We start from the raw sequence: 15,944 nt of genomic DNA, 5'->3' as shown, positions 1-15,944 counted from the left end.
GTTCTCATCAGACTTGTGCTCCAGACCCATCACCAACTCTGTTGCCCTTCTCTGGACATGCTCCAGCACCTCAATGTCCTTCTTGCATTGAGGGATCCAGAACTGGACACAGGATTTGAGGTGTGGCCTCACCAGTGTGGAATGGAGGGGGATGATCACTGCCCTGGTCCTGCTGGTCACACTATTGCTGATACAGGCCAGGATGCCACTGGCCGCCTTGGCCACCTGGTAACACTGCTGGCTCATATCCAGCTGGCTGTTGACCAACACCCTTGGGTCTTTTTCCACTGAGCATTCTTTCCCAGGCCTGTGGTACTATATTGTTGTGACCCAAGGGTAGGATCTGGCACTTCGTCTCATTGAATGTAATAAAATTAGCCTCAACCCATTGCTCCAGCCTGTCCAGATCCCTCTGTAAAGCCTTTTAACCCTCCAGCAGATCAGCATACCCTCCCGGACTGGTATAATCTGCAAACTTCCTGAGGATGCATTTGATCCCCTTGTCCAGATCATGGATAAAGACATTAAACAGGACTTGGCCCTAGGAAGCACCATTTGTGATCAGCTTCCAACTGTGTGTAACTCCATTCACCCTCACTCTGGACCTGGCCATCAGCCAGGGTAAACTGTACACCATCCGGGCCATAAGTAGCCAGATCTTCAAGGAGAGTCCTGTGAAAAATAGTGTTGGAAAACAGCTTTCCTGAAGTCCAGGTAGACAACATCCGTAGCCTTTCCCTCATCCACTAAGTGGGTCACTTTGTCGTAGGAGATTGTGTTGGTTAAGTAGGACCTGCCTTTCCTAAACTCATGTTGACAGGGCTCTATTGCCTGGTTGTCCTGTATGTGCCGCTAATGGTACTGAAGATGATCTACTCCCTAAGTTTTCTCACACCAAGGTCACACTGACAGGCCTCTAGTTCCCCAGAACCTCCTCTCGGCTTTTCTTGTAGGTAGGCATCACATTTGCTGGCTTCCACTCAACTGGGACATCCCACTGGGACTGCTGATAGATGATGGAAAGTGACTCAGTGAACACTTCCACTCTCCCCCTCAGAACCCTTGGGTGGATCCCATCTGACCTCATAGACTTGTGTGTGTCTAGGTGGTGTAGCATATCACTAACTCTGCCCTTGGATTATGGGGGTTTCATTCTGCTCCCTGTCTCTGTCTTCCAGCTCTGGGGACTGGGTACCCAGAGAACAGGTCTGGATATTACAGACTGAGGCAAAGAAGGCATTAAGTACATCAGCCTTTTGCTCCACCTTTGTCACTGTGTTTCCCCCTGCAACCAATAAAGGATGGAGATCCTATTTAGCCTTCCTTTTGTTGCTAATGTATCAAAACATTTTTGTTGTCTTTTACAGCAGTAGCCAGATTAAGTGTTAGCTGAGCTTTGGACTTTCTAATTTTCTCCCTGCATAACCTTTTCTTTTCCCTGAGCCAAGCTGGCTGTGTTCCATGCTGGCCTGTCTTTTAGCACATGGTTACAACCTGCTCCTGTGCCTTAAGATTTCCTTCTTGCAGAACGTCCAGCCATCCTGGACTCCTTTGTCCTTCAGGACTGCTTCCCAAGGACTCTATCAGCCAGTTGCCTAAACAGGCCAAAATCTCCCTCTGGAAGTCCAGGGTAGCCAGTCTGCAGACCCGTCTCCTTACTTTTCTGAGAGTTGAAAACTGTCTTTTCTTGATCACTGTGCCCAATAAAGCCTCCAACCATCACATCACTCACAAGTTCTCTGTTCACAAAAAACAGGCCCAGTAGGGCACCTTCCCAAGCTGGGTCCCTCCCCAGATGTGACAGGAAGTTATCTTCCATGCACTTCAGACTGTTTCCTCACTGCTGTGTCGTATTTCCAGCAATTATCTGGTAAGTTGAAGTCATGTACGAGAACAAGGGCCAGTGATTATGAAACTTCTCCCAGCTGCTTATAGAATATTTCATCTGCTTCTTCATCCTGGTTGGGTGGTCTATAACAAACTCCCACCATGACATCTGCTTTGTTGGCCTTTTCTCTGGTTTCTACCCATAAACACTCAACCCTTTCATCACCATTGTCAAGCTCTAAATAGTCAAAACACTCTCTAACATACAAGGCATATCCCACCACCCCTCCTTCCTTGTGTATCCCTTCAGAGGCATTTCCAGCCATCCACTGCAGCGCTCCACTTGCGTGAGTCATCCCACCCATGTTTCCACCAGGTGATGGTAACTGTGTCACAGCTATCCTGCTGTGCGGTTCCTTCCAGCTCCTGCTGTTTGTTCTGTGTGCTATGTGCATGCAGGTGCAGATGCCCTTAAGCTGGGCTATTGATCCTGCCCCCTTTTTGTGGGAAGAAGCCATAATTCCGACTGATCATTCTCAGGCACTTCCATCATTTATGACACATCAGTAACCTTTTTGTCTTCACTACCACATGGATCTCCATCCCCTGCCTCCACTGGGATTTCAGACCAAAGAATCTCACTAGCACACCATCCCTTAAATACTGGTGTGCTGTATTACATCCCTTTCCCTTTTCAAATCTAGTTTAAAGACCTGATAATTCCTCTACAAAGATACTTTTCCAAACCCTTTGAGACAGGTCTACCCTGTCTGTCACCAGCAGGCCTGGTGTTCTATAAACCAACCCATGATAAAACCCCAAAAATTCTGTCAATGACACCAGGCTCAGAGTCTGTTCTTAATCTGCTGGCTCTTCTTTCATCAGTTCCTGCAACTGGAAGGACAGAGGAGAACACTCCTTTTCCTCTTGATCCCTTAACCAACCATCCCAAGGCTTTGAAGTCTCTTGATTGCCCATGGACTTTTTGTTGGGACTTCATTGCTGCCTACCTGAAAAATCAGTAATGGTTAATGATCCATAAAGCTGCATCATGGTAAAAAGTTTTCTTTTCACGTCTTTAACCCAGCCCAAGGAGGCAGCAGACGACCCCAAGAAATGAGTCAATCAGTGTATTGGGCCCTCTGTGCCCTTCAGAAGGGAATCTCCCGTGACTATGACCCATCCTTTTTCCTTTATGGAAGCAGTTTTGATGCAGGGTGTAGTCAGAATTAACCTCCAAACAAGTGAACCACCATCCTTGCTGTTGTTTGGTTCCACTTTCAGAGCTTCACATCTGTTATCTCAGGGCACCTGGGACAGTGAGATAATCACAGAGGAGACCTGCCTGCTGTGCTAGGCAGGAACTTGTCACCATTGCCCCCTGTCCCCTCATCACTGTGTTCAGCCAGGTGGAGAGATGACAGAATCCTCCCTATCATGTGTTCTGTATGCCTATGGGATCTGCCCTAGAGAAGGCAGGGGGCAATTTCAGTGGGTATGTAGTTTTGAAACTACACTCTCATATATTTTTTATTTGAATATAGACTGAATAGGCTATACAGTGGGGCTTGAAGTATAGAATACAATGGTTTCAATTCCAGATTTCTTTGCCTCCAATGACTATTTCAATAGCATCAGGACTGAATTTGATGTACAAGAATTAGGGAGGAGTCACGGGCTCCTGCTATACTTTTTTTTGTATCATTCTACCTTCAGTAGAGTGCAGGTAAATGTATTTTTTCTGCAGCATTGTGTTGCTGAGGTGCAAAGCATTTAAAATGGTGTCAGGGAAATCGAGTTTGGAGGAGACATCTAATTGCAAGGGCAATATTTTTAAGAAGCCATTTTAGTGTTAAAATCAAGCATAGTAAAAAGGATGCACTTAGGAAATGTATTAAAGGAGAGACTTGTGGAGTATGCCAATACTTGTAAATGCATCTGCACTCTGTAGGCACCAAACCCCAAATTGCTTTCAAATGAAAGCTCTTATAATACATTTTTAAAACATCAGTGTTATTAAAATTCCATGCTCTTTTTAAAGTGCTTTGACTTTTAGTAAGGAATGTGTTTAAACTGGAAAGCTAGCCGACGCACAGAAATAGTAGAAGAGAAACAAGATAAAAAGAAGAGGTGGGGAAAAAGAGCAAGACTGGATGTCAAAACAAATGTACACCTTCAAAGCCAGGACACGAAGTCAGTTAGCCTGAGAAAAGTCATAAGAACTGATGTCCTAATCACTATTTCTAACCTTCTCTCTAAAATGCTATTGAACGGCATTAAAGCAGAAAAAAAAAAACAGTTCAAAAACAATAGGGAAATTTGTCTGGATAAAGTGCTTTCCCTTTACCAAAAAATAGCTAAGTGCATTCATAGAATAGTCAAAGTCCGCATGTGCTACTTGCATTTTCTAAGGTGCATTAGGTACTAAGCGATACTTGATAGTATGCAAAACGTGCACAACCTTCATTACTATCTACTTGTGCCATAGGCAGCCCAGGTGTTCTGTAGCTCACTAGACATTTAAAGGTTGATAGTGTTTTTATTTTGGGTGATTTTGATTATTTTTGTTTTCTTGTCTTCACTACAGTAGTTGAAGTGGAATTGCAGAGGTGTTGTTACCCATGTTAGGCATGCTGCCCTGGTAATGTGGCAGAGCCTGCTAGGCACCGATTCTGTCCCAGTTCTCCTACAGAAAGTACTAGACTTTTCTCTGAAGAATTTTATGGTTCACAGTAATGAATTTAAAATATTTTTCTCTTGCATATAATTTGTATGAAAGCAGCATGAAGTCATTAGCTGGTCAAAATGTTCCTCATTGGCTGAATGATGGAAAATATTTATGGTCTCTTTAAATATGAAGATTATTCCATATATATATGGCCGTCATCCAGAAGCATTGTTAAGCACTCTTCTTGAGCACAGGAGTATTAAAATTTTCAGGATTTTCACAGAAGGCTCACAGCTGCCTTCGACAGGGTATACGGTGATGCAATATTAATGTTGTAGCCTTTCTAGATCACTTTTCATATTGTCACCAAAGTTAAATGTTCTGCCCCTAACCTGTGGTAAATCAGTAATTAATGGTACATAGCAAACAAGCAGAAACTGAGGCACAAAAAGATGTTAGGTTGCCCTTAGGCAAGAGATCCCAGAACGTGCTGTTCTCTGCAGTAGAGTCCAGTAGTGTCAATTAGTCTTAGACTTTATTGCATTCAGCTGCACAGGAATTGGAGCAAAGGAGTTCTGTTACATCATTTTTGCAAGCTTCACAAAAGGGGCTGTTTGAAACCCATTACATGGTTATCTTACTGGTTCTGATGGTTATTTTCATGCACCTGTTGATAGTTTAGAGTACCCTGTTCTACTGAAAAACACAGATTGTACACTGCAAATAAAATTTCCTTCACTGTTATTCTGTAGCTCAGTAGGTACAAAGAGACATGTTCTAAGCTGTAATTCAATATCGAGTGGGGAGTTAATAATTTAACAAATTTCAATCAGATTGCATTCCTTCTACTTAGGACATCATACAAAGTGTTGGTTTGTTTAGCTTTCTAGTAATATAGTAGACTTTCCAGGGCTGACTAAGAGTGGTAAGTGAAATAGTTGTCCCTGTAGGGGTACAATGATGTACCTGTTCAGTCTGTAACACCCAAAAAGAGAAAATCTAGCATATCAACTACCATGTTATTGTCACTGACACATTGCAACAGGTTTTAGCATCACGAGGGAAGACGTGTTTCAAAGAAATGTTCTATGTGTGTCTACATATCTAGTTAAATACTTGTTGGAAGGCTTAAAAGTTGTAACTATTGCACCTTTAGCTTCTCTTAATGCATTTGCCATTCAGTGGAACGCACATCTGTTGGAGCGTACTTCTTTCCCCCTTAGTTGCAGAAAGCTGGCTGCATTGGGGTATTAGCTGTGTTGATACAGATCTGTAGGGATCATTAGCTTCCTTGGCAGGGCTCCAAGTAATCGGAGACACAATCTAATCTCTCCTGTTAGGTGCTCATTGCTACTCCTGTTGGGAAAGGCATTTCAATACATTACTGCAGGCGTTTTAATACATTAACCTTCCTTTGCTGGTTTGTTTGTTTGTTTTGTTGTTCAGGTTTTGCAGTTTTTCTTAATAAAGTGTCCTGTATATTATATTTTTTCTCTGAGTTTTGTAACTGGATTTCTCTTTCTTTTTCCTTTCATTATTTTCTTGAAACAGGCATTAGCCTGATGAATCTTGTAAGTACAGTGAAAACTGTCAGAATATTGATGTATGGGCAGCAGGTCACGAGCCAGCTTCTTCCAGTCCTAATTTTCACACCAACTGACTGTGCTGAAACATCAGTTTTATTTTTAGAAGTTCAGCTTCGAGAGAAATAATCATGTTCACATGAGCACGTACCATTTTCATTTAAAAAACTGCTAAATATATTGTTATGTAGAGAAAGACAAGTGACTTACAGAAGTAGCAAATAGATATTTCTAATCCAAGAACTTAGATCCAAGACAAAAATGCTTCCAGTGCTCTGTTGTTCCTGAAAAATTGATGATCTAGAGTAAGCAGTGGTAGTGGCTAGATCTTGAGAGTATAGTTGGTAAGAAAGGAAACATTGCCTTGGACTTGGAGGGTGAGATGAGCAGAGATGTTCAAAGTCATCAGATACTGAATGCTGATCCAAGGAAAAGTAGAACAGGACATGTTGCATCACTCACTAGTGCTTAGAATATTGGAAAATAAATGGTACTTCCACACTCTCCCTCTGCAAACCCTCTAAGCTATTAAGCATTTGTGGTGGTTTTTCTGTCTCTTTTTCTTTACAACTCTTTGAACTTCTGTGTCTCTCAGAATACTTAAAAAATATATTAATGGAAAGTGATGAGAATGCGAAGGTTATTATTATCTCAACTGTGAAGCAGCAAGAAAATTACAGAATAATCTAGAAGAACTATCCATCATTACATATTGAAAAAAAGAGGTTAGGTTGTGTAATGGGGGCAAAAATCTCATTTAGTCCAAGTTCCTTTCAGAGGTCTTTAGGAAGACATCTCTTAATATGAATCTGAATAAAGTCAGATAGTTTATTTTTTTCCCTTTTCTACAGTACTGAATTCATTATACGGTGATTTCTTATTCCAAATTTAGACAGCGTGAAAACAGCTAATCAGAGCTACAAAGACAAGATTAATTGGTGTTAATTTCCAAACATTAGTGTTGGAATTTACTTGGCTTAATAGGTCTAGACTTAAAATGATACGAAATAAGTTAGAATAATGGAATAAAATAAAGTAGATCATTCTTATACAGTATAAATGGGGACAAAATTGGTAAAGTAGTAATTTCTGGATTTTCTTTTTCAATTCAGAAAATTCTTGATACAGTTTTGTGACTTATTTGCGTTATTTCAAAATCACTAACTTGATCTACTGACATGGGAGAGCAGATCTCGATCTTTTAAGGCAGACATTGCAAAGCTATCAGCTTGACCAATGTGAGGTGATAGCTTCAAAGTATTTTCCACTGCTTCCATGTGATGAGTACACCTGGATTCATTGCAGTCCTCTGGCTTGTATCACACAGAAGCTGGTGTAGATCAATACATGATTCTTCCATAAAAACAACAGAAAGGGGGAAAGAAAAAAAAAACACCGCACAGTTGAGTATCAGAGCTGCAATCTTCTTTTATGCCAATAGTATTTCATTGGGATAGCACAAAAAGTGGAGAGAGTCTGAATTCGGGCTTGATACTACTCACACGCTTCAAAATAATGGGAGGTTTAAGAAATCTCATCACCACTACCATCTCCAGGTAACTTTCTGACTCATTGAATTCAAAAGGTGGAGGAAAAGAGGAGAAAGTAAAGCGACAGCTCAAAAGAAGCAACATGAAGTGCATGTAGAAAGGCCAGAGAAATACAGCAGAGGACTTGAAACTGATCTGGAAGGAAAATTGAACTCCAGCAGTTGCATTTACAATTGCAAGGAAGATGCCAAATGCTACTTGCAGTTTGATGAGGATGACCTCCAAAAATAACTCTGCAATTTGTAGAAACACTGAAATCTGAAATGATCTAATAAATAGAATTATTTCTTCAGGAATAATATTTCTACATTTCTAACCTCAGTCTACAAGGAGGGGGAAAATACAGTAACTAATACAACTTTGAAGTGTATTTATAGAAATTAAAATTTTCCTTGGAAATCTCTTCTGCTTTCTTGATTAGATATTGAGACGCAGATTTAGTGTCCTGCTGATGGCAAATAGTGCACAGCTTATAGAGAGGACTGTGTCTGTAGTAGCTGCTGCACAAATACAAAGTTTGAAGAAGATGGATAAAAAATGTCTTACACAGTAAGACATTACCTGCAGTAATCTGTGGAAAGATCCTCTGCGAAGTAACAGGATGCTGGTGTGATTTCTTCAGAAGAAACCTATTCTGCTCTAATTTCTTCAAATATGAGAAAATAAATGAATTTCAAGTGCATTTGACTGAAAATGAATTTGAGGCTCTAAGCAGTCTACTACAGGGTCTACCTACAGTATCCCATATCTGAAAGGATATAATTTGCCTCAAAGTAGTTCTCCAAACAGAAGTCTGAATTCTGTCTTTTCTTTTAGTCTGTACCTGCAGGTGAACACTGTGGAGGTTAGGTGCACAAACAGCGCACTCAAGTAAAATGACATAAGTAGCAATTAAAACATACTTTGCACTGGGGAGGAAGCATCCATACCATCTGCTTTAAGGAAGCTGATCACCTGAGCCTTATGCTCCCAGAGATTCTTGTCTTTTTTATGTGAAGCAAATTAAAATCCAATCAAGTAGTATCTCCGAAGTTTGGAAATTATATTTGGGGTTTAAAGTAATGTGTCTTCCCATCCTTCCAGGAACTAATGTGGTTTAGCATAGTTGATTTATCTTGCATGATCCGTTTTATTAGGTTTGATGTTGAAAAACCAAAGTGGCAAAATTCTTAGGTAGCATCAGATAGCTTTAAGTTAATATGAATATTGCACAGCTACCTTGTGACTAGACTGATAACTCAGTTGCTGTTGCATTTTACTTACAGAGAATGTTGGTGATTTTTTGTGTTACATTTTTGTTTGTTTTCTGGGTTTTTTTTCATGTATAAACACTATGTTTAGTTTTTATATCTTATGAACTGGTACCTTGGCATAAATACATGCTGAGGATTTTGTGTTCCTCTTTGGTAAGTCTACTTACTGGCTGAGGGGGGAAGCAGATGTTGCATGAGGAAAGTGGGTTTTTGGGTTGTAAAAGTTACCACTGGGTGCTGGGTTCAGCAGGGAGTGAAAATCCTGCTCCCGCTAGGTGGGCATAGAGCGATGCATGCCTTTGCAGTCTGTGAGGGCTGTCCTTGTGTATGTGCCCTATCTGGTGGGGACTGTGGTCCCTTGTAACCCCGCTTCCTGCTCTGATTATGTCTCCCTGTTAGGCTCAGAGTCTTCCAGCAGTGCTGGCTCCTCAGGATCCCTGTCACGAATACATCAGCCTCTCCAAAGTGCATCTCTCGTCCCCGGGGTAGCGGCCAGTTCTTCAGGCAGCGTGTCCTACCCTGAGAACGGGATGAGTGGCCAGGTGGCCCCCAGCAACACCAGCTATATCATTCTTCCACTTGAAGCTGCAGGGATACCGCCTGGCAGTATCCTTCTCAACCCACACACAGGTCAGTACAGTTCTCTCCTACCTGATTCTGCCCTTCGGTGTTTCTGATGTCTGCTGGGGAATCAGCAAATTTCTTGTTTCTAGACATATTTTTCCGGAGACACTTTATGAGCAAATATACATTGAAACGATGTTTGGGAAGTGGTTGTTTTCAAATGTGCAGGCAAAGCTAGATTCGATTCTGAGGCTGTTGTGGCATAGCTGGTGGGAAGTGATTCAAAACACACTTGCTCCATCCCAGACAAGATACTCATCATTCAACAGTCCTGGCACTCCCTGGCTCTCAGTGAATCCTCTGAGATCCTGTTAGCATCAATAAAGACAGATGCTCTTCTATATCAAGCATGCTGAGATACGGTGCGACCAAAATATAACATCACATTCTTAGAGATTGTGCTTAACAGCAGAATTTCACAAGGCTTAAAGGCTGCATTTGAATTTGCACTTCAGAATTAATGTTATGTAAGCTGTATGATTAGTAATTATATTTCAGTCGTGAGGTTTGTGGTAAGAGCAAGATGTAACTCTTCGATTCATGATAGTTTTCATCACTGCAGTTCACAATCAACACTTGCAGGGCCCAAATGCTAGAGCTCCCAAGTGCTGTGAGAGCTTCAGAAACTCTTCAGTTTGAATTTGGGTGCTTGCTGAAAGTGTAAGGCAAATTGTTACCTCCTTGGTCTGGATGAAGTCTGGATCATGTTGTGCTGTTACTCCCCACTGTATTGTACTGTCAGTGTTAAAAAGGTTCAGAGAGTTTGAGGCTGCGGTGCTTCTTCAGTAGTTTGGAGTATTCCAGTGACCTTGACTAGCTGTGCTGTCAACCTTAGCTGAGTTATGCTGGGTTTAAAACAAGAAAGCCTGTAGTGAAATGTATCTCCCATTATGCTGAGAGCTGAGGGTTGAACTCCAGAATATTTTTTTCAAAGTCCTTAATAGAACATTCAGGAGTGTTTTCTATGAGGATTTTTGTTTATAACTTGTATTTTATTGGTATTAAATCCCTGTGTTCCACTATTTGGTGGAAATACTTAAAGCTTATTTGTGTGTCCACTACTAAGTATAATTTTTTTGGTCATAGTTCAGTCAAGAAAGTTGCAGCATTTAAGAAAAATACAGCCTTAGTAAACTATTAAGCCAGTCTTTCCACAGATATTTTTAGATATTTATATCTGGGGCTTATCAATATCTATCAGCATATTTAAAACCAAGGAGGAGTTCTTGTTTGTGTAGAGTTGAATGTGATAAGTTTGGTAAGTTCTTTCTGGAGAGGTGACTTGGTAACTTGCACAAACCTTTACTCTTCAAGTGTACTTTTTTCCAAGCTTCTGCATTATTGACATGAGAGCCTAATACTGTCAGCAAGGAAAAGATCCATCATTATATTAATCTGCTTATTTCTGTTTTGGTGGTTATCAGTTCTGTCTGAAACACTGAAATTTCTTGGTCAATACAGAAGACAGCATTTTGTGTTCCATCATATGGTCCATATCCATACAAAACTCAGCAGGCCTAGGCAGGAGTCATCTGTATTTTAGGTAACAGGACTGAAAAACAAATGAGTTGATGCTGCTTGGAGCCCACAAACAGCTGAGAGAGATGGCTTGTTCCTGGACAGGCAAGGACAGAGGCTGGAGCTCACCACACTTGAAAGCCAGAGTAGCTGTGTAAGACAAACATCTCCTACATCTGTCTCGTCAATTTAGCAAATTGCAGCAGCTAGTTTAGATTTTTGCCTGGTACCTAGGGAGTCTTATTTTTCTGCTATAGGTATAATGCCTTCCAGTATTGTCACTAGACCAGAGAACCTCATCATCCCTCTTCGTGTGCCTCATTGTCTGCAGATGCATCGTTGGGAAACCCTTGTATGTTTGTATGTTTAACATTCAGGGAGCAAGTATTTTGTGTATATATTATTTTGTGTTTGTTTCAAACCTTGTGTTTTGTTTCTGTGGCTCCCGTGTAAATATATACATAATAAAGTAAATGGAGGGAGCAGATTCTTTAAAAGCCTAAAATTCTTGTCTCAAACTTCTAGCTTCATGCTGCTACCTCGTGCTGGAAGTCAGACTGTACTTCGGCATCTGCTGTGTTTTTCACATGCAGTAAAATACATGCTGCAAAATAGTCACTCTTTGGGCTCAGAATCTTTGCATCTTATTAGGGAAACATTACAAAAGAAGCTCCACGGGGAGGAGATTTAGATTGCTAGATGCTGTGATCAACTATCAAAGTGATGGATGCTGTCAGAAGCAGAGGTGAAGAGAAGACAGTTGAAAGAAAAGGAAAAAGGATCTTTGTTTCCTGTAATGAATAGATTTTCTTATCCTATGTAACCCCATTCTTTAGTTTTTTCTTCTCTTGGAGAGTGGCTACTTCCAGTCTTTTTTCTCTTTTGATCATAACACCATGTCCTTTAAAGATCTTTCCTTCCTTTCACACTGCATAGTCACTGACTGTGCAAGCCTCTAATGGCATCTAGAGATGCTGTCAATATCTTCCTGCTCTGATTATAACACTCTGCTCCTTCCCAGGTGTTGGGAATCCGCACTTTCTTTTCCATATCTGCGGTTTCCTTTATTTTCTCTCCTCTGCTTTACCCTTCTCCTTCCCAGATAGTCAAGCTTCTTACTTGCTTTGGCAAAGAACCATTTATGTGGCTGTGCTCTCCATTTCACTTACTTCATCAGCCTGCTTCATCCTTTAAAGGATTCCTCTTGACATGTTCTTCCTTAACCGCTCTGACAATTTAAGAGCATTTACTTTTCATTTGTACTCCTTGAAATGACATTGCAATCTTTGCCCTTCTATCAGGGGCACAGTTCATAACTTACAAATGTCTTCCCTGTTACCTTCTGATCTCTCCTTTTCATTTCTGATTTCAAGACTTCTTCATGAGAAGTCTTTTTTTATCTTTAAAAGTGTTGCTGGGACTTTACACTTTCAGTTCTGTCATCTTTCATTGAGCCACAGGAAATACTCTTTATTGGCTTCCCTTGAGCATCTGACACAGGCTTTGGGAGCGTGTTATCTTACTCACTCAGTCTTTTAAAGTACTTCTGGGGCTTGAGATTCCCAAAGCTTGGGAGTCCATGCCATAGTCACCCAGTGGGTTCACAGCAAGAATCAGGAAATCAATAGACAGAACTGCGCCGTGCTTCTTTTCCACTCACTCATGACCTTTCTCAGCGTGAATGTGGTGTTGAGTTCATCTAGAAACTTGATGCTTTAGAGAGGGAAGGCAAGGTTCTTTAGCCAGTGTTCCTCATGCATTTCTGACCATGATTCATTGGAGGGAGAAGCTGAAAGGCTGAGGAGTAGATAAAACAGGTAGAGATTCTGTGTAGGGTACAAATCAGAAGTTCATTATTTCACTGTTGCTCTAAGTCACTGAACTCCTCCAGATCTCCCTTTTTATTTCAGATATTCATACTTTAGTTACCTGCTTTAAAGGTTATCACATCATTGCTAAAACTGCTTCTATTTTCTCATGGAACCATTTATAATTCCTTTGATTTACAGATTTATGATGGAAATGAAAAGAGAACTGAGGTAATGGAAAACATTTTTCATACAGAGAAATACAATTTCTTTTTTGTTCTCAAGACAATGACTTAGGTAAACTTTTTTATTTTAAAGAAATATTAGTTTTACAAGGTTATTTCCCCCAGCTTGATTATCTGAAGCAAAATGAGTTCAACAATTTACCAGAACTCTGAACAGAATTTTTCTTGTATATAAGAGATTTTTAAATACACCTTAAGAGTTGATTCCTTGAAAACTGGAGTTCTAGCTCCTCTAAGTACATAGGGCACAGCTCTCAAAAGTACAGCACTGTGTTATTAGAATGTGTAAATAAATTAGTAACAAGTGTGGGTTTGTTTTTTTTCCCCTTTCCTACAAACTGTATTGTTTTAGAAGTAGCTGTGTACATTTGACTGCTCTTGTGTGAGAGGAAAATGTAAGGGAACATTCTCTACCTTCAGTGTTTGCTCCAAAGTTCAATTTTAATGTTAATTGATTCATCGTTGAATGATTTTAAGTAACCATAGCATCTGAATCATCTTATAGCCATGGTAACTTTCCACCCATTCCTTGGAAAATCATACTGCCTAAACAAATATCTGCTGTCTTCCCTGAAAAAAAAGAGATGTCTGATACTGTAATTACTGTAATGAGATATTGAGAGTGATGAACACTTTACTCTTGTAGCAGGTCAGCTAAAGAGTGATCAGTTAAAGCAAAATTGTTTGCTTTCACACAGGAAACAGTATGTTCTTAAAAGTGTTCAGCAAGGGCTGGGTGTTTTGTTTCAGGTCAACCATTTGTAAATCCTGATGGGACGCCGGCAATATACAATCCTCCTAGTGGCCAGCAGACAATGAGGAGTCAGATGGTGGGACAGTCTCAGCAGCAGCCTTCACCCCAGCAGCCTCAACAGGTTCAACAGCCACAGCAGCAAATGGCAAGTCACCTTGTCACACAGGTAGGTGTGGTATCATTGGAAAAAAAGAAGGAGCTCTTGGGGATATCAAGAATGACTTAGAGGGTAGAAGGGAAGAATGCATCTAGACTGAATATCAGGATGTTATTTTCAACATGAATAAAGCAGAGAGGGAAAATTACATCTTCAATTTTATCTCAAGGATGATTTCATTTTCAAAAGTACTGTTAAGTGAGTTGGTGTATGTCTACATAAAATTAGTTTGCAAAATTCACCCATTAGTGGAAACTAAAGCATTCATTTTCAAACCAGTGCAGTCTGTAATTCTCTCCAAAGAGCCAGGGACATTTCTCTTTTGACAACAGTGTGCCTGAGTCAAAGAATAAAAGTACAGCAAGAGCTCTACAAACCCTTTCATGTCCAGTTGTATTGGGCCCAATCTATGGGTGGTCTCCAAGCACCTCTGCCCCAGATCGGTGGTTTTCCGCCTGCGCCCGTGTTCTGGCCATGATCCTGCTCTGAGCTAGAAGTTCTGGAGCTACAGCAGGAAGAGCGACGTTGTTTGAGCACATGGTATGTTGGCTCTCTGGTCCCTGAGCTGGCTGTGGCATATGGCCAGGTGTGGCTGAGCATGGGCAGCAGGGTCTGGGTGTTGTTCAAACTTAATTTTGTGGACTGCATGCCTGTTCTCCCAGAGCAGAGCAGGTGGAGGGAACTACCCAAGCAAGAATCCTACATCCTGCTTAGTAATGGAGCAGCCAAGATCTGCTGTGGTTCTTGTGCAGCTTTATAATTTGGCACATTTTCATCCCAGTTTACGCAGAAATGGAGCATTTAAATTCAGTAAAGTTGCTTTGATTTTACTGGGTTTGGACTTACATGATTATGACTCCTATTACTTGATCGAGTCTTCACTGTTTTAGAAGATAGTACCAAACCTATGCAAGAAGTTACATGAGAGGTTAAAATGAAAGGAATACTAAAGCTATTCCAAGGTAATAGTGCTGTGGAATATTGTTTCTTTCACTTAGATAAACATCTGCTCCAAGCTGATGGCCTGTCTGTTGGTAATTCACAGCCTGTTCCTTGTCATTTTTTGAAACTCTTGTGTTCTCCCAAAGCAGCTTTACAATCATTATTCTTTTGCCTGTGACACACTCAGAGTTAAATCAGTCACTAACAGCAAAATTCAAATGTACACTTATGCTGTGCTGCTTTCCATTTTTATCTCGGTAAATTAAATGTAGAATCATAATTTGGCTTTGCCTCACATTACGAGTAAGAAGGTATAGCTGTGGCTATATTTAATCTAACAGCCATCAAATCCATGAAAAGAGGCAGAATTATCAGTAATAATTGTTTGGTATAAGACTAAAACGAAGACTAAAATCACAATACCTGACCTCTTGTACTCAGGCTGGTGATGAGTCACCTGTATTTTCAGAGCTGTGTTTGAGATCTTTGTTCTCAATAACAAAGGTGGTGGTGGTGGTGGTTGTTATTTTTCTCTAAATGGTGGAATTTATTGTCTTTCCCTGTGCTTGTTTTGCAGCCTGTTCAGACAATGCAGCCATCTTCTCAGTCAGTTCAATATCCAGCAGTTTCTTATCCTCCCCAGCATCTCCTGCCAGTCTCTCCAACACAGCAGTTTTCTGTGGTACTAAAGATTTTTTATTTCTTTTTGTTTCCTTGAAGTTGGAGGTGTGAATATGTGTGTCCAAGAGCCTCAGGGGAGCCCTGCAGCAGGTGTCCCACATGAGAACCCTGTCTAAATACCTGTTTTCCTTTATGCTTTTGGTACTGACAGGCATTTTCTAAGAGCATTCCCACTGATTCTGGTTACCTAACCTGAAGGGTGATGTTACACCAGGGCTCTCTACCTGCTTAGCAGAGCCTCCAGAAAAATGTTTCGTTGTGCCTGCTGGTAGGAGCTTATGTCTTCTCACTTAACACCAAGGGATTTTAAATTAATAACTTGAATAGGTTATCC

The 15,944-nt window shown here is 40.7% G+C and overlaps 1 protein-coding gene across 17 annotated transcripts in view; it reads left to right on the top strand.

Annotated features, from left to right (window-relative positions):
* The window catches only part of ARPP21 (cAMP regulated phosphoprotein 21), a 197,514-nt gene that overhangs the window by 135,092 nt on the left and 46,478 nt on the right, over positions 1 to 15,944 (top strand). For 15 of the 17 annotated variants that reach the window (XR_014226886.1, XM_082292468.1, XM_082292467.1 and 12 more), the window contains 3 exons: positions 9,281 to 9,511; positions 13,827 to 13,996; positions 15,507 to 15,611. Coding sequence is in view for 16 of the 17 variants with exons in the window: in XM_082292468.1 (XP_082148594.1) it covers positions 9,281 to 9,511; positions 13,827 to 13,996; positions 15,507 to 15,611 (506 nt within the window). In the remaining variant the exon portion in view is untranslated. The remainder of the gene's footprint in view (positions 1 to 9,280; positions 9,512 to 13,826; positions 13,997 to 15,506; positions 15,612 to 15,944) is intronic. The other 2 variants (XM_082292464.1, XM_082292462.1) reach the window with 1 other exon arrangement.

The sequence above is a fragment of the Coloeus monedula genome, assembly GCF_965178545.1.
Source record: "Coloeus monedula genome assembly, chromosome: 1".
In the NCBI taxonomy this organism is placed as follows: Eukaryota; Metazoa; Chordata; class Aves; order Passeriformes; family Corvidae; genus Coloeus; species Coloeus monedula.
This window is presented reverse-complemented; position numbering and strand designations above follow the sequence as displayed.